Source organism: Triturus cristatus, chromosome 9 (genome assembly GCF_964204655.1).
Source record: "Triturus cristatus chromosome 9, aTriCri1.1, whole genome shotgun sequence".
Taxonomy (NCBI): Eukaryota; Metazoa; Chordata; class Amphibia; order Caudata; family Salamandridae; genus Triturus; species Triturus cristatus.
This window is the reverse complement of record NC_140592.1, coordinates 333,784,701-333,808,478: the sequence shown is the minus strand read 5'-3', so window position 1 is coordinate 333,808,478 and position 23,778 is coordinate 333,784,701. Positions and strand designations below refer to the sequence as shown.

General features: G+C 43.2%; 1 protein-coding gene across 1 annotated transcript in view; it reads right to left on the bottom strand.

Annotated features, from left to right (window-relative positions):
• The window catches only part of LOC146797873 (caM kinase-like vesicle-associated protein), a 592,979-nt gene that overhangs the window by 175,418 nt on the left and 393,783 nt on the right, over positions 1-23,778 (bottom strand). The window contains exon 3 of the mRNA XM_085625076.1: positions 15,234-15,365. Coding sequence (XP_085481202.1) covers positions 15,234-15,365 — 132 coding nt within the window. The remainder of the gene's footprint in view (positions 1-15,233; positions 15,366-23,778) is intronic.

Sequence of the window (23,778 nt, the reverse complement as noted above, 5' to 3'; positions counted from 1 at the left end):
TGCCTGGCTCCTCATTTCCTCTCTTTCTCCCTCTTCCATCTGTCCCTTTTCTCTTTCCCTTCCAGCCTCTTAGTTTCTTTCGCTCAAGCCCCTATCCTCCACTACCTCTCTCTCAGCCTCTGAGTTTTTACATCTCTTTCTCTCCCTGGATCACAAGCCTGCTCCCAGGAAGAAGAGGAATGTACGAGCGGGAGGCAGTGCAGGCAGAAGCTATATATAGCTCCTCGATTGGGCATCTCAGAAGCCATGGGCTGAGCCGAACTCGGACCGTTAGTGGCACGCCCACGCCTAGCCACACAGCACAAACAAGAGACTACTGAAGGACCACAAGACAAGAGAGTCTTTCAATGTTGTAGTCCTTAAAAGATTGTGTGACGTCACTTCCTTTGCCAATGCCATATAGATAAATTGCCGACCATGATTTCCTAGTGCCCATGCGGAAGGTTGGGCAGTTCATCTGGTCTCTGTCCACGTTCTGTGGGCGAATAGAAGGCGCGCGGAGGCCTCGCAGACTGTAAAAGACTGTGCCGCGGAATCGAGCATTTAAGTGAAAAGTGCCTGCCTTTGATTCCGGAGGGAGTGATCTGTTTTGCTAAGGACCGTGTGTTCAGTGACGGCGGGACTGTGCCTCTAATCTTCTCGCGGCTGCTCAGTGTCACTCATCTGTCACTGGCGCGCGGTGACTTGGTAAGAGGCAGAGGCCGCCGCGCTCTCTCTCCAAGCGCGCAGTTCCCTCGCCCTGATTAGAGGCGCGAACAGCTTGTTAAGGGACGCTTCACGGGTCCCCCTGCTGCTGCAAGCAAAGGGACGCTTCACGGGTCCCCCTGCTGCTGCAAGCAAAGGGACGCTTTACGGGCCCCCCTGCTGCTGCAAGCAGCAGTTTTCGCTGGCTGGTGGAGAAAGAGGGATTGTGTAAGAATGGCATAGAGAAGAAGGCCATACTTTGTATTACCTCAGATTAATCAATCATTCGATTGTATCTGAATTAGAAGGGATATAATTGTGACCAGTGTTTCTTCCATTGTGTCGCCGAGCAAAAGTATTTCAGGTGCAGTCATGAACACAGCACACTGCCTCCCTCGAAGACCTCCAAGGGAAATATTGGGAAATGACACTGGCCACCCGCCTACTGTCACATCTGTCTGCCTTCTTAGCCAACCTGTACAGCTCCCTTAGTCAATACATCTCTAATTTCAGTTGCTATGTGTTTGTTTACGTAGCTCACTCAATGAGTGCCTCTTTACCTCTTTCACATTCTGTTCCTCTAAATCTCCCATGTTTTTACTTACTTCTTTCACTCGGATTCTCCACATTTTCTGTTCGTTTTTTTCACCGCAATCCCTATCTTTTTTCTCTATACTTTCCTTTCTCTTCTTTTTGCCTTTATCATTTATCTGTAACCTTTCATGTACTTTTCTCTCCCGCTCTGTCTTCTCTCGCTCTCTCTCATCCTCTTACAGCTGAATAGCCCCCTCCATCAATCATTTCAACTCTCTTTGTTAGGTTTTGCCTGAGACTCGCGCATATGCTGTCAGCAAAAACTTTTGTTAAAAGGAAAAAGCTTAAATCTAGCTTTTAGCCTGCCCATTATTTATCAATACTTACCATAGGTTGGCTTCCATGCCACTCTTGTTTCCTTGCTTCATATGGGTCATGTTTCCTGCTTCCTCCTAGCTGCTTGCCTCCTGGTTTCTCCTGGGTCTTCTGTCCCTGCGATAGAGCATGGGCCCAGTACAGCTTCCTGTTTGCAGCTAGTGTCCTTCTTCTGGCCGCGTTATCCTCCAGGTACTTTTGAAATAACTTTTTCCATGTGCACTTTATAAGAGAGCATGGCACTGTATGATCTCCCACCACTGCCCTCCTCCTGCTGCTGTTTGTTATATTCCCCTTCCCCTAAACGCCCTCATGTTGCTTTCCCCCCTCCCTCATACTATCCTCCGGCTGTCCATTGCGGCTCCTTTCCTCCTTCCAAGCATCTCCTTGGTGGTATTGCTTCCCCCACTCTGCCCACAGTCCGTCGCTTATGTCCCCTCCCTCTTGCTCACTGGCGGCTGGTAGGGAACGGGGTGGCAGAGCGGGGGAACGAGGGTGGTTGACAAATATATTATTAAAAAACCACTTACATCCGGTCCCCCGCTGCTTCTCTCCTCTGCAATCTCAGAACCAGGAAGCACCCAGGGTCCCCATAGCCAATCACAACACTGTAATGCAGCGTTGTGCTTGGCTCCGCGAATTCAATCACAATGCTGCAATGCAGCGTTGTGATTAGCCCGAGCGGCTCCTAGGTGGGCACAGGTGCATATTCGGTACCAGGCTGTTCGTTACAGCCGGTGGGGAATATGAAAATTGCACATGCCTGTTTGGCTGGGCCAAGACGGCCGACAAACAGTCATGCACACTTAGTGTGCACAGTTCACTCCTCCTGCCTGAGCCACCAGCCCGCCCTGCCCTAATCCAGTCCTGCAGCAGCGAAAAGTAAAATTATAATAACCTTGTTATTATCATTTTATTTTCCCCTTTTTCACTGCTCTACGAGCAGTTGGGCGATGCTCCTCCACCTTAGCGGATGGGCCGCCACTGCTCTTGCTACATGCCGGCTCCTTGCTTTTTTAGACATATGGTACAGTAGCGTGGGCTGCTGTGCAACATGGCTTTAAGGGAAAAAAGCGCTATGACGCGGTCAACACTGACTGCGTCATAGCACTTTTTTAGGTCTTGCTGAGTCAGTGCGCAGGCGCTGCTCGGAGAGACATTTAGTAGATGCGTTTTCAAAGTGCTGCTGGCTGGCCTAGCGCTTGCGTTCACGTGAGCGTGCACGCACGCAGACGGGCGCCAGCAGTCTTTCACGGGTCATTAGAACCGTGATGACTTTGACTTTCCCAAAAGTAAAGAAATAGAAAAAACACATCTATTTCTTTACTTTTGCTATAATCGCGGCACCCGCGCTTTACTTTTAATGTTCAAAGTAAAGCGCCGGTGCCACGATGCTTGTTCTCGCGCACGTCGCAAATGATTGTTTTTACAGTTGTCCTTGTGGTCCACGAAATGTCAACTGGGGTGGTTTTCAGTGAGGCTAACTGTCAAAATGGTTGGTGGAAAGGTAAGAATAGTTAGCATTAACTGCAGGTGAACCTATCCTGATCTTGTCTGAACATAAACATTTAATTAAAATCTTGTACGGATCTTTTGTAAAGCGCCCTGACACCGACTTTGGTTCTAGTTTGCGCTATGAAAAATTGGAAATACATAAAAATATGTGCTCTAGGGGTAGGAAGCTTGCAATGGGAAAAATAACTGGTTGATATATTTGAGGAACCCGTGCTTTGTACAGGTAGGCCTGGGCGCTCTTCCCCTGATGCAGCACAGCTATTTGTACTAGTTTACTCCTTAATCAAGATTTACTCGGATTAAAATTAGTGGTTACTTTTTAAAAATGTCCCAGAAATATAAAACAGTGAGAATGTACCTTTGTGTTTATTTGGCTATCACTGCAAACATATCATCCCTGCAATAACAATGCTGAGTGCATTTTAGAAGAAATGTGAAAAACATGGGTGTTCAGTTAAATTAGTTCTCAGGCTTGCCTCTCCATGACAAGCGGGCGAGTGCCTCTCCTGAAGTATGACCATTTCACACCTCGCTCCCCTTTACACTTCCTCCAATTTACGCAAGTATCACTGTCAGGCCCCCTCCCTCCCTATAGAGCGAGAGTGTCAAGTTAGGAACCCGATTTTACCCAGGGGATAAACTTTCCTTCTGAGAGGTAAGATTTGAGACTTTGACATGACAGGTGATGTTTTTCATGGAACAGAAATACTGTAATAGCTTTAACAACTTAAGAAGTGAAACACAGCTACAAATATAGCCCAACTAAGCCTGCAACAAAAAGTCACGGGTGATTTTATAGAGCCTGTGCAGGTAAATCAGTGTTATATGGGAACTGATGCTGCACAATTGCACAACTCAAAAGTTCTCAGTTTATTGACCTCTATCAGGGAAACGCTGGGTCGGGTCCTTTAGGATTCATACCTAGGATTAAAACAAGAGATTTGATCGTATTTACTTGCAAAGAAAATAATTTGGAACCAAACCATTCACAAACGAGAAGTGTAAATTTAGTTATGCCATAACAGAAATACAGAGACAGGCTTACTTCTTCCACAAAAATTTTCATAATAAGCATTTCCCAACATTCAAGCATCAGTGATCGCATAATGAGCCGTGGTTCTTAAGGTGTGTCAAGTACATTTCTTTAATATTTTGGAGATCCAAAATCGGACCTAAATCTAACAAGCATTGGCATAGCCAATAGGTCTCGCTTTTGTGACCTTATAAGTATTTAGTTATGCAGCACAATATCCTTGGTGCAACAACAACTGTTGCATGGCAAGACACTTTTAAGGTCCCAAAGGCGAGACCTATTGGCTATGCCAATGCTTGTTTCCTTTACTGTAAGACACGTTGCACAGCTGCCAGCACTGCTGTGTAACATATCTAAAAAAAACATTGACATAGTCAATGAATCTTGCATAGATGAAACCTATTGGCTTTACCAATGCTTGTCTCTGAATCTTGTTTCACCCTTTTCACTCCTGTTTCCTTCCACCAGCGCTTATTGGTCCCTTCTTTCGCTTCCTTTGTCTCACCTGTTCTGCCGATCTCACCCAGATGTTTTACTTGTTTATTAATCTTTCACCCTGTCCAGTGCAACAGGTAGTGGCGTACAGCTAGTTATCTGAACTACCACTTGCTAATGCCCCGCAGAGTGACAATTAGCAGGTGTATGAGGATGTGCCAGCAAGAGGTGAGACCAAATGGATTGAATTCACATGTGTGTGTCGCTGGCAAATAACACTCATTTGAACGCAGACGATTGCTGTTTAATGAAAGGTGCAATTTGTAGATTGTGCAGTTTGTAAGTTATGGTTGTCATTATGAAAAAGGGAGACATAAACTCTCACGGTCAGCTGGAGATACAATGCCCCAACATGAATGTACATATTTTTTACATAGCACATCATGTAAACAACATTTGTACACAGGGGACTGAAGTGGTTTGTCCAGGATCAAACAATGTGTTTAAGATGAGGAGCTGGAATTAAAAAACATGCATTCTAGTTCCGAAGTCTGCAAGTTAGCCCCACAACTGAACTGGTCTCTATCCTTCTTTCTCACCCCAGTGACAAAGAAAACCAACCCACAGCTTTCCACATTCGATGCAACAGTTGTGAGCCACAGATATCCACAGAAAGATATCTGCCAAAGGTTCCATCTGGCAAATACTTCCGTATTCATATTCAAGTCCTGTAAAACGCACTGGTATTGAAGGATGGCAGATTATCAAGATTTACTCAATGAAGTATCCATAGGCAAAATAACTTCTGTTTTTTATTTAACACATTACACCAGTAAATATTTACCCAAGAGGAGAATATTATTACATGCCCCCTGAAGACCTCAGGCCGGCGGTCCAATCCCTGATTATCCCTGGATTGGAATATGGGCTGCTGACCCTCACAGGACTTCCCAAAGCCAGTTTGGCCCCACTCAGAGCTACCTTGAATGCTTCAGCCAGGCTTTTAACGGGTTCTAGGACATTTGATCACATTTCACCCGACCTTTTGCAGCTAAACTGGTTATCTATTGAAGCTAGAATCCGACTCAAGATAGCTTGTCTGACTCATAAAGCCAATGCAAAAGTGGGGACCCCCTCTAAAGGAATATAATTTAAGGTCAGGGAGAAGAGGGGAAAGACCGAATACACAACAAAGGGCTCCTTCAAGACCTATATTGCTTTTGTCCCAATAAAATTAAATTCAACATGGGCTCAACAACAATGCAGTCATATCAACAGGACTAACAACATTTCTTTTATCATTGTTGTTTATTTAACTTCTTTTTATATTCAAGATATCTGTATCACAAGTAATTAATTTTCTTTCTTTTTTCCCCTTTTAAAAAAAACCTTTTGTACATAAAAGTCCACACTATTCACGCATGAAGTTCAGAAACACTTACAATATACTGTTTAACAAATAACCCCCGGAAGAAAGGACATTTACACATACCAGAACCAAACAATAGACAAGATCATCCAGACTCATACAAACTCATACAACATTCACAAAAAAATACATCTGGAAAAAAGGGGAGACTATAGATTGCAAAGTCCCCGCGACCAAGTGTGATGCGTATGTTCAACAAGATCTGAACATTAGGTCACCACAATACCACACCACAATACGCCATACTACCTGGCAAATAAACTTGAGCTATCGGGCTCTAGCCGGAACCTCAGAAGTATGTCCAACCTTCTCTTGAATCCTCCAAGATTCAAAAAGAAAAGATCGTACAACTGTGCGTTCACCGGTCTTGCTTCGAGAATCTGGAACTCCTTGCCATCCGAGATCAGATCAAATCCTTCGACAACGTCCTATAAAAAACTGGTCAAAAGACTACTAATGAACGAACGTTAATCGCACTGATCATGCTCGTGTATTTTGTTAATAACCAAAATCTTGAAGTATTCTCACTGATGTTCTATATGTTTTTACCTTATTTTTGCATTCTTTTTATTCCAGTCCTCGATAGCTCCTTTAACTGCATCAACTGTTCATTTTTGCTCGATCCCTCTTTGTTAATATTCCTTGATGCTCATCACACATCTTGGTTCTTTCTATTGTATGATGTTTTACTCGGAGCGCTCTAGAGCGCCTCTGATACACCCTACTCTTTACTCTTGAATGTTTTCACACAGGTTGTACTTTCACTTACCTACTTTATGTTTTGTATAATGGCTGACAACAACTCTGTACAGCGCTCTGATACCCCTTTGGGTCTTGTTCGCGCTCTATAAAAATGTTCAAATACATGGTTTCTAAGTATATCCTTTTAGGTGAATATTTATTTGCATTTGGTTCTTACTCATTTCCTTTGGGTATTTTGGGGCTTATTTATGAGCCCCTTGCGCCACTGGTGCGTCACTTTTTGTGACGCACCGGCGGCATAAAACATGCACCATACTGCGACATATTTACAAAGTGAGGCATCTAAGCAGATGCGTAACTTTGTAAACCCCTACGCTACATTATACTTGCGTCAGATATAATGTATGTAGAGTGGGCGTTACCCCAGCAAAAAAGGGTTGTAGAAGTGGTGCAGGGAAATCTATCAGATTTCACAACACCACTTCTTGGACGCCACTGCGTCAAATCCTTACGCCTGCCTCACAGCAGGCGTAAGACTGACACAGGCCTTTTCACATGGAGCCTGCCCCATGTGAAAGGACACATTTCTGGAGTTGCGCCTCTTTTGCAACACATTCTAGCAATGCGTCATTACTGCCCCAACACATACATCAGGAACACTGAGGTATCTGTTGACTCCTTGTGACATGGATCGCCGTACAGTGAACACGGCACATCCAAGGTGTAGCAAGGAGGGCGCACTGAAAAGTGTCGCATCGCTGGTTTCACGCAGCGATGCAACACTTTTAATAAATGAGGCACTTCTATAACTGGGCAAAGTGCTTTTGCTTGTAAATATTATCGTTTATCTACAACATGTTTCTCCAAAATTTTAGGTTGGTGAAATCAGGTTAATCAAACTAATGGCATTTATTCAGAGGAGTAGAGTCATGATGAAAAAACATTTGACAAATTACTTAAATTATTTATGAATCATTTGAATTGAACATAGAGAGGTCTGTTTTTCCTTAAAATGCAAACTAGTGACCACAACATGTCATTAACAGCACAAGAAGTGACTTCTCATCTCACTCAATGACAGCAGAACTGCTTGCCTCGTATCCAATGGACAGATTCCATTTCAGAGTAGGGTTGCCCTCCTTGCTGTTCTTCAATCATCATGGCCTGTATTTTAAATGCAGGCTGGTAAATATTTTTACGTCTGAAAATGCGGTATGTTTTTTCCATTTCTGGAACAGAAACCTCAGGCAGGAAGCAAATGAAGAAATTACTTAAAAAGTATTTGTAGACCTCCAAATGCCTACTTCAGCACCCCGGCGAGCACTGCTCTATATGTCTGGGATGAAGGGACAAAAACACTCAGTTCAGGACAACCCCGCCTCCAAACCTGCTCTCCATGCAGGCCCATTTGATACATGGAAGGAAGGGGAGTGTCTTACTGCTACAGGCATGTTCAATAAAAGCAAAACCAAAACACATGAAGAATGTAAGCTTGCCTTTCGACTTAAGGTCATGGAGAGATTTATTATACCCAGATAGACTTAGGGTGATGAACAAACAGGAAATAACCTAGATAGAAATATTTATAAGATTTACAAGAGGGACAAAGGGGTGATACCAAACCTCTATAATTTATCATTGAACCTTAAATCCAACCCCCTACTATAACAAAACAACACTGAGAACTGGTGACGGGAAAAAAGATAGATGATGGACGATATAAATTTCTCTGGAGAGATATTTCTAAAAGAGTGCATAGTATCACAGGCAGAGAAGCACACTATAAAACCATATTCAACGGGTACCTGTGCCCAACAAGGTTATATCACATTTACTCACACACGAGTGGGTTATGTTGGAAGTGCTGTGACGCTAAAGGAGGCTTTTATCGCATATGGTGGGACAATCCTTACGTTAGGCATTGGACTTAGATGCTAGCATCCATGAACCAAATCTAAGGATACCCATTGCCCCATGATTGTGACTTTGTAGTTCCAGGATTGCTTGTTCATTTGGAACTGTTTGGGATTGGCCAACCAACATTACTCTCATATTGGTAGAAAAAGGAAATACCTCCACTAAGGCATTGGTGCTGGATGTGACAGGGGAGCTGAGTAATCAAAATAAGGCATTTGAGGAACAGTAGTAACCTTTGATTATATATCTATCAAAAGGCATTTGAGCTGTTCATACACAACAAGAATAGGAGCACGTAATCTATTCTCTTACCGGACAGGTATTCTTATGGACATACAAACAGCAATGGTGGGTGGAGGTTGCAAACAGCGATGATCGATGGAGATTGTATTGCATCTTCAGAAATAGAGCATGAGTAAGATGAAAAACTAGATTCGATTAGTGTGTACCTAGATCTGGGAAAGTAGGCAAGGGTTTTTTTTTAGGGAGGGAAGTTATTTTTCTTGGGAGCAGGGTGAGCTCAAGCTATAACAGAAGAAAGCATTGATTTATCAAATATTGTATATATGCTGGATTCCACTTGGTCTGAAAAATAATGAAAATGATTCGGTTAAAAAAATATCTGTGAGCTGTATCAATAATATCCAATAAATATTAGAGCAAAGACAAGGATAATTGCAATCGTACAAAGGAATAATGAGAATTTTCCACATATTTTATCTTACCTACTAACTCATGGCCTTTCCAGATTAGTGAAACATATCCAAATAGGTTGGTATTTTGTCTGAGAATGGTGGCAACACTTGATCTTCAGAGATTTATCAAGGTCAAGCCAGTGTTAACACAGTGAAAGGCCACTGCAACTTTATCTTTACATTAAGTTCCTTATAAGAAATAATCTCTCGGGCCTGGACCCAGTAGGCACATAAACCATGGCGCCTTTAAAAAAAACAAGTCCCTTTTCTTCCTTATTCCTGTCAAGTATAGAAGTCCTGAAGGCGTAGTGGGACACAGTCTGCTTTCAATACCCTGGTAACATCATGTTGATGTCCTAGATGTGTTGTAGTCAATGTAAATTTAAAAAATAAATAAATGCTTGTGCCCCAAAAATTCTAGGATAGTCCTTGATGGCTTGCACCTTAGCTTGACCTTCTTCCATCTCATCAGCTTCCACTTTCACCGCTGGTGTTGACCATGCTCATTTGGTTTTGCTGTCTATTCTCCTATCCATTCTATCCGTTTGGTACCCCAGTTGGTCTACGACTGCTATGCTCCCTTTCCTTTTTACTCAATGGTGTAACAAAAGCCCCCATAGGCTCGCGGGGAGGGCGGGCTGAGCTCCGGCAGGGGCCTGCTGGCAGGTCCCGGGCCTCAGTGCTACAAACTGGATCCAGAGCGTCGAAGAGAGGGGGGGTGGGGGGAGCGGCGGCGCCCCTCCATGTACTTTTCAGGGGCCCCCTCAAGTTTCTTTATTCCACTCTTTTTACCCCTGCTGTCTCTCACGCATTACTCCCTTTGCTCTTGAAACCCATTCTCATATCCATGTTTTATCACTCTTTTGTTCTTTTTTGTCCACCTTCGAGACCCTCTCAGAGCTGCAGTGAGGACTAGATCATTTCCAGCTTTTAAGCCACTAGCCATAATTACTGCTTTGTGAAATCGCAAAAAAACATAGCATGGGTCTAAATCCGAGGCTGCCGGTGACTCTGAGACTGAGACCAGATGCCCTCATGATCCATCACTGGGCGATGCTCCCACCCACAGCAGCTCTTGTCTCCCCAGTCTCTCTCCTCTCAATCCCGTCTAGCACTCATTTCATCAACCTCGGCGAAATAAATCGCTGTTTCCGATCATCTGGAATTTAGGATTGTAACATACATGGCATCTAACCAACTGAGCGAGTACTCCCTCACAGTCGTCCTCCTGCCCTCCTCTTCTCTGACTCTTACAACTCTCCATTCGCCCTCCTATACCCTACCTTTCAAGACACCACCCCTGTCATCCTCATATTACTCTGGCTCCCTGCTTTCCCTTCTCTTCTCTTTACCTCTCCTTTCTTGTCCAGCTGTTCACTGTCCTACTAAGAATATACTTGTATTTATCCCTTGTTATTTCCCTCAACCTTTGTTCACCCTCCTGCCTAACTCTTTACTCCCTACCATCCTACTTTTTCACTGCATAGGGTGCACCCCATCAGATCCAGGACTGCTCACCCCCTCATTCTGGTGACTTCCCCTTCTCTGCCTTTATTTCGCTTCCTTCCTGCCCTTGCATTTGCACCTATATCCTCGTCTAACCAAACCCCTTTTGTATTTTCCCACTTCAATCTGTCGCGCTTGGCACCCATTTTTTCAATCCTTCTCTCGCACCTTGCTATTTTCATTCCCACCATCTCATATTATTCTGGTCTTTCTCCTCCTTTTGGTCTTCCTCCTCCCTCCTGTCCATCTTCTTTCCTTCAGCACCACTCGTTATACCAGTTTTGGTTGACATGATGAATTTTATCTGGGGGGTGGGTGGAAGAAAGTTTTTACAGTTTTCTGGTATTGGTAAAAGGTCTGTGCCATGTACTAGAATGTCATCTACCATGAACTGGCTTTTCATGATAGCCTTATAGGCAGGGCCGGACTAGGAACCCAAAGCAGTCCTCGCAATGTTATAGGACCAGCTCCTGGGGGGGAGGTGGGGGCAAGTGTGAAGCAATGCTGCTTTTGGTACTAGAGGCCAATATTGCAGCACTGCTGCAAAACCAGCCCCCAGTAATCAAAAATCATCCCTGACTGTTGCAAAACTGGCCGCCACCCTTCCATCCTCCCCGGAAAATGCCCGATGCTCGCTACAGCCAGCCCAGCCCTGCTTGTAGAGCTAGTAGCCACTCTCTACTTCTGATGAGGGTTTCTTTGGGTGATACTTATACCATTTATAATGAACACGCTAACGCAAAAGGGTGACAGAATGCTGTGCCATATAGGTTCTAAATAAATTAAAATCATAAATATAAATAAGAAATAAAAAAACATAACAGTAAAAAAATAAAGAACCCAATCAGATAATTTGAACATAATAAGATTCAACACAAACGGTATTCTGGATCAAATAAGTGGATGAGTGAAAGCCTGGGCAGTGAAAGAGTAAGCTTAAAGAGCTGTAATTGTAACTATTTGGGAAAGATACTGGGACAGATGTATGACCAAATTGTGAAAAATTGCGAGTCGCAAATGTACAATGGACACTGTTAGCAATTCCCAATAGGGTCTCAAAATGCGAGGCTCATGAATATTAATGAGCCACTCATAATTTGCGACCCATTGGGAATGGCTGCCCCCGCCCACAAGGATGGTGGCCTGCTGGGCTCAGCAGATCTCCATGTCTGGGACTGCTTTTCAATAAAGCAGTTTAAAAAAAAAATGCAGCCAGTTTTCCTTAAATGAAAACGGTCTACATTTAAAAAAAAAAAAAAGAAACGTTTTCGTTTTTTAAGGGCAGGAAGTAGTCCCTGGGACCACTGCCTGCCTTAAAAAATATTTTTGGAGCCAGTCACAAAGGACCTTCCCATTTGCGACTCCATTACCACCCTCTTGAAGAGGGCGGTAATTTGCAAGTATTTTGCAACCGCAATTGAGGTCGCAAAACATTCTTACATAGGGTAGAGACTCGCTATTAGGAAGGGAGATCCTTGGCACGCCGCTTCCTTATAGCGACTCACAATTCCTAATTAGCGAATCACAAATAAATTGTGACTTGCTAATCAGGAATTGTACATGATCCTGTAACATTTTGCATGCGCAAGCGGGTTGCAAACCCGTTTCCGCATACAATTTAGGGTCGTCCATCTGGCCCACTGGGTCAAAAGCACAGCAGATTCATGCGACAGGGAAATACTCAGGTGTTGTATAGAATGACAGAAACGTTTTTCTGAAAACCTAGAATGGAAGAAGTATGAAATATCCAGAATAAAGCATTACCCCTAGTTCACACCGAGTCACTGTTGATCATGAGCAGGTTGTATCTCAGAATTTAAATAACTAAAATGTAATCTGACATAAATATTGTGGCTTAAATGTCACTTACAGAAAGTGCTCTATTAAGTGTCGACTTTCTGATATAAACTGTAGTGGAGCAATATTTTTGCAAATTATGTTTAGGAGAATCTATTTTTGGCAGATGATGTTTAGGTCATGATATTCTAGTACCGTATCACTGAGGATACATGCTGTTCTCAGGTAGGAGCTTTAAACTTGCTACAAACCAGCCCAAACCAAAAACTGTAATTCAAGGAAGGTCACAGCATAGCTAATAGATTGATGTAATCAATTCATTTAGAATACATCTCCAAATTTACAACATGAAAGGCTAATTGAAAGTAGACAAATTGGAAACCGTAAGTCTGAGAAGACAAGCGTTAATGTCAATAGATAGGGAGATAACCATAGGTTGACCATGGGATGGATATGGCGGTAGAGAATATAGAGTTTGATCTGCTGCAGTAAGATGGGTCAGTGTGTTGAGCAATCGCTGCCGACATCTTAGTTTGATCATCTATCACAATTTTAAATCCCACAAAGGCCAACTCTTCCTTTCATGCTTGCATGGTAAACTAATTTAGAACCATCGTCAATGGTAACAGTAGCATGTGTTATTTACAGTGCTTAGTAATAGCAAAAACATTGACATTATGAACCAAATGGAAACAAGTATTAAGGTGTATTACAATAGTAAAATTGATAGTGTTCTGATTGTGTGAATTTTGCAACCTAAATCTTTAAATTTAGGGAATTATCAAGTATGAAGCCCAAAGATCGGTCCACCTTTGCTAACATTTATAGTGACGAAAAACCAGTTGATAATTGAAGTGAAGGCCCTTAAGACCATAAATAGCAAACAGAGGTCATGTTTAGATAACATTGACAGAATTTCATCCTAATGTTTGCCTGGGGTCCCTCCATCCATTTCCAAGTATCCCAATGAGGATGTGGTTCCACAAATAGGGTAAAATGTTGGAATTAGTAATTTAGGAATGAACCCTGTAGAACTCCACATGGGATAGGGAGGTTTGACCTGGAGACTCCTAATTCCACACTCTGAGAGCTATCATTCCAGAAACATTGTGAGACTCTCACCGTCCATCATATGTCATTCAGCACCAGGCAATTGCTTTCTGAAGTATCATTCCTGGGATGTGGAGCGCCCAAAGGCCAGGGTAAATCTGAAATAGTCCTTGCTCTAGATGCTTCGTAAATCTAACACAGGCTTGGACACGTCTGTCCAACATTACTCCACACGAGCAGGTGCCTTGACTGTTCTTTAGAATACCCAATGACTATGCGAAGGATATACATTTGGATTAATTGAGTGTAACTTTATCCCATATGGATAGCCTGAAAATCTGCCATGGTTCCAAACCTTGTCAACAAAAGTTGGATACCCCTAGCACATGGGTCTTCAACCTTTTCTGTAACAAGACCTACTTATGTTCAATGAAAATCATCCTGAGCTACTGATACTAGTGATGTACAAGGGAGCACCACATCCAAGAGTGCCAGCAGTGATTTAATGTAAAAAAGGCTTTGACAATTTGAACTGAAATATTACAAGGGTGGTACATATAAGCCAGAGCTGCAAACCCCCTGGCACCAAGGTATTAATATGAGTAAAAAATCTCTCCAACTCAAATAATAGCTCTAAGCACATTTTAAAAATGTAACTGTTTTTCTACAGACATCAGCTGATGAGTTGTGAAAATACACACATTTTTATCTTGAATACATGCTTTTTAATTTTGGTATGCATATAATAATTCAACCAAGCAAAACCTTTGATAGTCGTAGGCTGGGCTGCACACAGGAGAGCCACTCACCTCACAGGTACCTAGAGAGCTACTGGTAGCTCACGAGCTACTTGTGGAAGACACCTGCCGTACTGTAAAAAGCTCTCTTCGGATGCTTGGCACTCCAACTTACATAAGAAAACTGCCTAGATCTGGGCTCTATTGTACCTGAGTCCAGAAAAGCACCACAAGCCATTAAGTTTGCATGCTGAACAAGACAGACGTTCCCTGTAGGTACTTTCATTTATAACCTCTGTACTTTTAGTGTCTAGGATAGACACTATAACTTCATATATCAAGTAGCATGCTGTATCTATGCTACTTAGGGTAGTAAGTGAAAATGCACATTAATTTAGCAAAGTTATTGATTAAGGTATTTGTATTATCCAATGCTTAATTTGAGATGGTGGTTTCGGTGCTCGGCACCGGAACTTAATTGCCAACACTGGTGCTTGTGACAGTGTGGCTAATTTAATGAAGACCACAACAACAGTTTATTATTAATTTAATATAGATTAAAAATAACTGTTACCTGCGGCTCAATCCATTCTCCTAGCTGTGGGGGCCTGGAATAGTCTGAATGTCACACTTGTAGGAGTGTGACAGTTAGTAGCTGTGTTTTTACTGTTGTTGGCAGCATGGCAGGGGAAATGTGTAGTGCAAGCTGCAGTGGCCTCCTGACAAGAGCCCTGGCACTTATTTTTTTACAAATTAAGCACTGGTAGTATCACAACTGATATAGCACACTGCCATTAAACAACATAATCTTTGAGACCACTTACATCTTTAAAATTATGATCTCATTCTTGGCTGCCTTCCGCACTTTTCGTCCATCTCGTTTCAAAAACTTCTTGCAGGTGAAGACCTTTCCTGTTGTTTTTTCTTTTGCTCGAAATATTTCGCAGAATTCTTCCCTGCAAAAAAGAATGAATGTTCAAGTATGTAAAATTTCTTAATGGCAGAAAAACCTTTGCACCATGCAAACTAATTTAGAGTATGTGACAAAAGAAGCAACTGATATTGAAGTAGGACATAGTAGCATAGATACACTGGGCCATATTTATGACAAAGTGTCGCAGTGCATTGCATTAAGTCACCTTGCGGCGCTGCACTGCATCACTGGGAAAGGGTAGAAATGCAATGTATTTAAGGCATATGGCGTATTCCTGTCTTTTCCCCCTGAGCTAGCACACAAAGGGATACCTAGTGCCAACGCAGTCACCCTTGCACCATGGTGCAAGTGTGCCTGCATTGCATGCAAGATTTTCTTTCTACTGGAAGGTGCACCTTCCTGCACAAAAACAAGCCTTGGAGTCATATAACTCCATGTGTGCTGCAGAATTCATCACACATAGAAAGAGGAAGTACAGAGGAGAAATAAAGATATTACTCCTCGTTATGCCTCTCCTGGAGAGGCGTATCTTTTTTGGCTCATTCCCAGATTTATCAGGTTTGGTAAATTGGGAAATGCGTCAAAAACCATGAGAGTTGCGTGGGAACAACCATACAACGCCCATGGACTGCTTCGCTTGAGCAGAGAAATGTAAAGCAGTGATTTGCGCTGCTTTACATTAATTCAGGTTTTTGAAGCCATTCAAAGCTATGCAAAGTGGCTTCCAAAACCTGGCTTAAAGGTTTGCGTCATGCATGTACCATGTTGTGCAGTGCAAGCATGATGCAAACCTCCCATAAATATGCCCCTCTGTTTTTTTTAAAAAGACTTCATGGAAAAGGACTATTATTAAATAAATTAGACAATATTAAATCGAACGGATGTTTGATAAATCTGTGTTCCTGAAACACTTAGACCTCAAAACAACTTGTCTTTAAGTATACATACCCTGTAGCATACAAAGAATTGTTAATATAAACGTGAACTGGCTTAAGAAAGACCTGTTCTATACGATGAAAGTGGCGGAAAGAGATAGAAAAAGAGAGAGAAGAAATAGAAACGAAGTGTCAGACCAATTATTCAAGGACTAGAGACAACGATCAATCTTTGCAACAGGAAGTTGCCTCAAGAGATGTAAAACCAGATGCTACTGAAGCTCACGAAAATGCCAAGTGAGCCATATTTTTTTGAAATATTTTTTATTAGATTTAATGAATGGTGTACACAATATAACTGGTACAGCTGTGAGCTTGAGGCAAACATGGCATACTAGCGGTCATGTACACATATATGTTCCATGATATCGAATGTCTACTGCTGTACAATTGGCTGGTCGTGACAGCAACCACCCCAATTTCTAGTCTACTGTCAATAGGTTCAGGGTGGGCGTTCATCAGACAGCTGACACCATTTCTTATATAATTGGGATCATACCTCAGCATCCTCTTCTAGCTTGTCATCGTTCCGTAGCATTTTTACCCGTATTACCTCGGCCACTCCCCATTCCCTCAGATCTTCAGTTCAGGGGTCTGGGAGCCCGGCAACATTATAGCAACCCTGCCAGCCACAAGACGAAATCTATGAACTTCTTTTCCACTTAGCGGCTTATTTACAAGCCCATTGCACCGCTGGTGTGCCACTTCATTTGATGCACCGGCGGCGCAATGGGCAGGCCCATATTTACAAGGCAAGGTAAAGTTACCTACGAAACCTATCCTGGCTTTGTAAATATGGGCCCCTTTCGAGCATTACTCTGTGTGAAAGGGGCGTTCTATGGGCGTTGCTGTGGGTGTTCCCATGCAACATCCATGGAAATTGAAGCAGTCCCAGATTGACAGCATTTTGTAAAACTGGGAATGCTTCAGAATCCTACCCATCCCCTGGGCAACGAGGATAAATACTTTTATTTCTCCTCATTTTTTCCTCTTTCTATGCGTGCTGCATAGAAACAGTAAAATGCCATTAACAATTGTTTTTTTTTGCAGGAAGGTAACCCTTCCTGCACAAAAACAATTATCCCTGCAGCAAAGGCACACTTGCAAAATGACGCAAGGGTGCCCGTGCTGGCGCATGGCAGCTAATTGTGCGCCATCGCAGGGAAAAGCACAGGAATGTGTCATATTGTTGTTAATACGACGCATCCCTGTGCTTTGAAAATTATGCAGGATGGCGCAGCTAAATGGCCTGAGGTGCCGTGCAGTGTCATTTTCTTGTAGATAAGGCCCTCTGTGTTTTCTGCGAGGTGAACCCATTTCCAACAAACAGGCCTGTGGTGTTTGGCTGAGTGGGCATCTCAGCCTTCTTTGGAATTGGTGTATCACTGGTGTCCAGTACTCAGCAACCCACGGACTATCCATGTCAGGTGGACGTATGTGGCCCCAGTGCTGCCACACTTGGAGCAGTCTGCCGACTTCAGTGTGTTGAACTTATGGAGCACGGCTGAAGTAACATGTACGAAATTGAACTAAATAAGGCAACAGAAAGCTTTGCTTGTGGCTGTTTGTATCCGCTCCAGGGCCCCCATCCTGTCCTTTCCTTAAAACTGGAGCCACAAGCAATTTCCCACTTTTGGTGTGCCTTAATCATGGGTCCCAATTTATCTGTAAGGATTGCTAGGAAAAGACGTGCAATCAACCCTTTCCGACTGTCGGTGCACAGGATAATGTGCAGTGTACTTGAATTGGGTGGATGCACAGGTTTCCCTCCCCACATGTCTCTTGCTATGTTTCGTAATGAAAAGTAGTGTAGGAACTGACCCATGTCTAGCTGAAATCTCGTCTAAGTATCCTCCCATTGTAAGAAGGACTCAGGACCATTTAAGTCGTCCGCTCGCAGACATCCTCGCTTCTTTCCATTAAGTTCCTGATCGATGTTCTGGCAGGTAGGAATTTCTCAAGAAAAAGGTGACAGAGTGCACACCGGTTGTCTCAGTTCTTTCGTCAATAGCTTATTTGTTTGTATTTTGTTGGCGTGCAAAGCCGGAATCGTGGACTGCCAATTACACGTGTAAGTAGTAATCACTGGAAAAAGTGGGGCGACATTCCACCCCACATCAGGCGCACAGCCGTAGTTCATGCATATATATGCAATGTTTGCTCCAATTTTGTCAAAAAGTTTTTATTTTCCTTTTCATTCACAGTTGTTAAACAGTCATCTTTTTTTCTCAGTCACGCTGTGGACCTCTATGTAAACACAATCCTTAATGCTGAAGAAGTGCCACTATCGGCTTTACTCTGCGGCATGGCGTTTTACATAAATCTTCCTCATTGTGTTGCTTTCAATACCCAATGCATTTCGGGCCATTTTGGCCCTTCGTCAGGGGTTTATCTATAAATTGAAAAACATAGACATTAGCTAAAGTTTGTTAAATAAATCATGTTGACCACCTTAAGCACATAAATAAAGTTCAAAATACACATGTATGTAACTGAGGTGAGTCCCCTAATCAATGTGATGCCCGCTGAATTCTTAAGAGTGTATCTGCTCATTTCGGTACCTGCGCTCGAACACATTCAACCCCTCTAAACTCTCATTACATTGTACCTCGCCAGCAAATGCACACCCACGTAATCCAAATTTTCACCTTATAATTCTTCGAGCCTTTTATAAAAACGAATCCCCACCTTGAATATTCTGGTAATTGCTATTCTTCCTGTTCGGAACCATTCTGATGACTTAGCTCTCACGCTCTATTTAAGACACCTGTGGGGTGTCCCCGCCCATTGTAATCCCTCCAATTACGATCAGCTCTTCCAATCCAACTGCAAGAACCATAATGCATAAACCATAATGCACTGCATACATTTAAGTATATCCAATCTAAAGTGCGTCTCAATAGTTTTCTTATGCTATGTTTGTTTCGACTTGGTTAAAACAAACATAGCATAAGAAAACTATTGTTATAAAGTGAGATGATTATGGTTTACACACACCTAAACAAAACATTGCGTGCTAAGAACCCCTTAAAGTACTTCAAGATTGCGATATTTGGCAGCGGGAGCGTTTTAAGATTGAGACGCATTTTAGATTGGATATACTTTAAATGTGTGCAGTGCATTATGGTTCTTGCAGTTGGATTGGAAGAGCTGATCGTAATTGGAGGGATTAGAATGGGCGGGGACACCCCACAGGTGTCTTAAATAGAGCGTGTGAGCTAAGTCATCAGAATGGTTCCGAACAGGAAGAATAGCAGTTACCAGAATATTCAAGGTGGGGATTCGTTTTTATAAAAGGCTCGAAGAATTATAAGGGGAAAATTTGGATTACGTGGGTGTGCATTTGCTGGCGAGGTACAATGTAATGAGAGTTTAGAGGGGTTGAATGTGTTCGAGCGCAGGTACCGAAATGAGCAGATACACTCTTAAGAATTCAGTGGGCATCACATTGATTAGGGGACTCACCTCAGTTACATACATGTGTATTTTGAACTTTATTTATGTGCTTAAGGTGGTCAACATGATTTATTTAACAAACTTTAGCTAATGTCTATGTTTTTCAATTTATAGATAAACCCCTGACGAAGGGCCAAAATGGCCCGAAATGCATTGGGTATTGAAAGCAACACAATGAGGAAGATTTATGTAAAACGCCATGCCGCAGAGTAAAGCCGATAGTGGCACTTCTTCAGCATTAAGGATTGTGTTTACATAGAGGTTCACCGCGTGACTGAGAAAAAAAGATGACTGTTTAACAACTGTGAATGAAAAGGAAACTAAAAACTTTTTGACAAAATTGGAGCAAACGTTGCATATATATGCATGAACTACGGCTGTGCGCCTGATGTGGGGTGGAATGTCGCCCCACTTTTTCCAGAGGTAGGAATTTCTCACAGCAGGAGATGGGACGCAATTGGTAGGTACGTACCCCACTTAGCTTTACGCATCCTCCAGGCGTGCAGCCTCATCTGCACCACGTGCAGCCGGTCACACTGACCCACGTAGTGCTGTAAAAGCAGCTGGTGAGTTCACTCAATGCCAGTTGGCTCTGCACTAATTGTCGGTTGTATGACGGACCCTTACATGCACTTAAGAAGCATGCCTTAACAACTCAGACTTTACAACGACCGTGTCTTTACCACTTATGCCTTTACAACGCAAGCCTTTACAATGTATATGGCTTTACAATGAAAATGTAAGTATTTTGCAGGTAAGTATTATGCCTTTATGTATGTGTGTGTTTGTATGTGATATATATATATATATATATATATATATATATATATATATATATATATATATATATATAATCTACTGGCGGTCGCGAGTAGATAGTTATAGATAGTTATAGTTAGGACCTAGTTTCCATAGGAAAAGCGTTCTTTGTGTTCCCAATAACTTTGGCACCGGTTGACGAATCTTCGCGAAATTTTTAAAACTTATGGCCCGCTCCGGTCAGCTCCTATTCTGAAAGTTTCAGGGTGATTTGCCAAGCAGGGGCCGAGAAAAGAAGGGGGTCCCATAATGAGTTTTTTCCATGTTATTTTCCATAGGAAACTTTAGACACGGCTACAGCTCGAACTGCTGAACGGAATTACACCAAATTTGGCAAAAAGGTAGCCCTTCGTTTAGAAAGAGACCTTTTTGTTAAATGGTGTAAATCCGTTGAGTAATTCCTGAGAAATAAAAAAAAAAGAGGTAGAAAAATACATTACCCATAGGAAACTTTAGACACGGATACAGCTCGAACTGCTGAACAGAATTACACCACATTTGGCAAAAAGGTAGTGATTGGTTCAGAAAGCGTCCTTTTTTTTAAATGGTGTAAATCCGTTCAGTAGTTTTTGAGATATTAACCCCTTGCGTGCGGGTTTATTTCTCCCGCTGTGCGGGAGAAATAAACGGCGTTCGCGAACACGAAGTCTCCCGGCCGTCGTGCGCGCACGCCCACCATAATGCACGACGGCCGGGAGACATTGTGCGCACACAAGGGGTTATAGGAAAAAAATCTGTATATATCTGGGCGGGACCTAACTACACAAGCACAAGCTTGGCTCTAATTGGCTGCCAACACTTCAATCCAGGAAGTGTTGGCAGCCATCTTGGTGCAATGCGTTTTAGGTCTTCCCTAGCGACGCAGCGCATGCGCTGCCGACTACACAAACACCACTGCACTACCCTAAACACTAAAACAATACCCCAGCATGACCCCCTACAGGGAAACATCCTTTACCACGCAACCATTACAACGCGGTATGGTTACATCGTGGTTTTTACAACGAAAGTCGTTACACTGACTTGCACTGGAGGGCGCTCTAAGCTAAGGAATAGTGTGAATTACTATTACTGGAGTTGGAATAGTAATTCACACTATTCCTAAATCCAGCGCCCTCCAACGCAAGTCGATGTAACGACTTGCGTTGTCAAAACCGCGATGTAACATACCGCGTTGTGATGGTACGCGTTGTACCATCATATATCCCCCCTACACTACCCAAACACTACTGTACTACTCTAAACCCTAAAACACTACCCCAGCATGACCCCCTACACTACCCAAACATCACTGCACTACCCTAAACCCAAAAACACTACCCCAGCACAACGATCCCCTACACTACCGAAACACCACTGCACTACCCTAAAACACTACCCCCAGCATGACCCCCTACACTAACCAAATACCACTGCACTACCCTAAACCCTAACACATTACCCCCAGCATGACCCCCTACACTACCCAAACACAACTGCATTACCTAAACCCTAAATCTACCCCAGCATGACCCCCTACACTACACAAACACCACTGCATTTCCCTAAAACACTATCACCAGCATGACCCCTACAATACCCAAACACCACTGCACTAACCTAAACCCTAAAACACGACCCCCTATACTACACAAACACCACTGCACTACACCAAACCCTAAAACACTACCCCCAGCATGACCCCCAACACTACACAAACACCACTGCACTACCCTAAACCCTAAAACACTACCCCTACACTACACAAACACCACTGCACTACCCTAAACCCTAAAACACTACCCCCAGCACGACCCCCTACATTACACAAACACCACTGCGCTACCCTAAACCCTAAAACACTACCCCCAGCACGACCCCCTACGCTACCCAAACACCACTGCGCTACCTTAAACCCTAAAACACTACCCCAGCACGCCCCTACACAACCCAAACACCACTGCGCTACCCTAAACCCTAAAACACCACCCCCAGCACGACCCCCTACATTACCCAAACACCACTGCGCTACCCTAAACCCTAAAGCACGACCCCCTACACTATATATATTATCTACTGGCGGTCTCCAGCATTATCTACTGGCCGTCGCCTGTAGCTAGTTATAGTTAGGACCTAGTTTCCATAGGAAAAGAGTTTTTTGTTTTCCCAATAACTTTGGCGCCGGTGGACGAATCTCCGCGAAATTTTCAAAACTTATGGCCCGCTCCGGTCAGCTCCTATCCTGAAAGTTTCGGGGTGATTTGCCAAGCAGGGGCCGAGAAAAAAGGGGGGGTCCAAAAACGTGTTTTTTCTATCTTATTTTACATAGGAAACTTTGGACACGGCTACAGCTCGAGCTGCTGAACGGAATTACACCAAATTTGGCCAAAAAGGTAGCCCTTGGTTCAGAAAGAGACCTCTTTTTTAAATGGTGTTAATCCGTTCAGTAGTTCCTGAGAAATTTTAAAAAAATAGGTCGAAAAATGCATTTCCCATAGGAAACTTAAGACACGGCTACAGCTCGAACTGTGGAACGGCATTACACCAAATTTGGCATAACGGTAGTGCTTGGTTCAGAAAGCGTCCTTTTTTTTTAAATGGTGCAAATCCGTTCAGTAGTTTTTGAGATATTAAAGTAAAAATATCTTTATATATCTGGGCGGGACCTAACTACACAAGCACAAGCTTGGCTCTAATTGGCTGCCAAAACTTCAATCCAGGAAGTGTTGGCAGCCATCTTGGTGCAATGCTTTTTAGGTCTCGCCTAGCGATGCAGCGCTCGCGCTGCCCACTACACAAACACGACTGCACTACCCTAAACACGAAAACAATACTCCAGCATGACCCCCTACACTACCCAAACACTACTGTACTACCCCAAACCCTAAAACACTACCCCAGCACGACCCCCTACACAACCCAAACATCATTGCACTACCCTAAACCCTAAAACACTACCCCCAGCAGGATAATCCTCTACTACCCAAACACTGCACTACCCTGAACCCTAAAACACTACCCCCAGCATGACCCCTACACTAACCAAACACCACTGCACTACCCTAAACCCTAAAACACTATCCCCAGTATGACCCCCTACATTAAACAAACACCACTACGCTACACTAAACCCTAAATCACTACCCCCTACACTACCCAAACACCACTGCGCTACCCTAAACCTTAAAACACTACCCCCAGCATGACCCCCTACATTAAACAAACACCACTACGCTACACTAAACC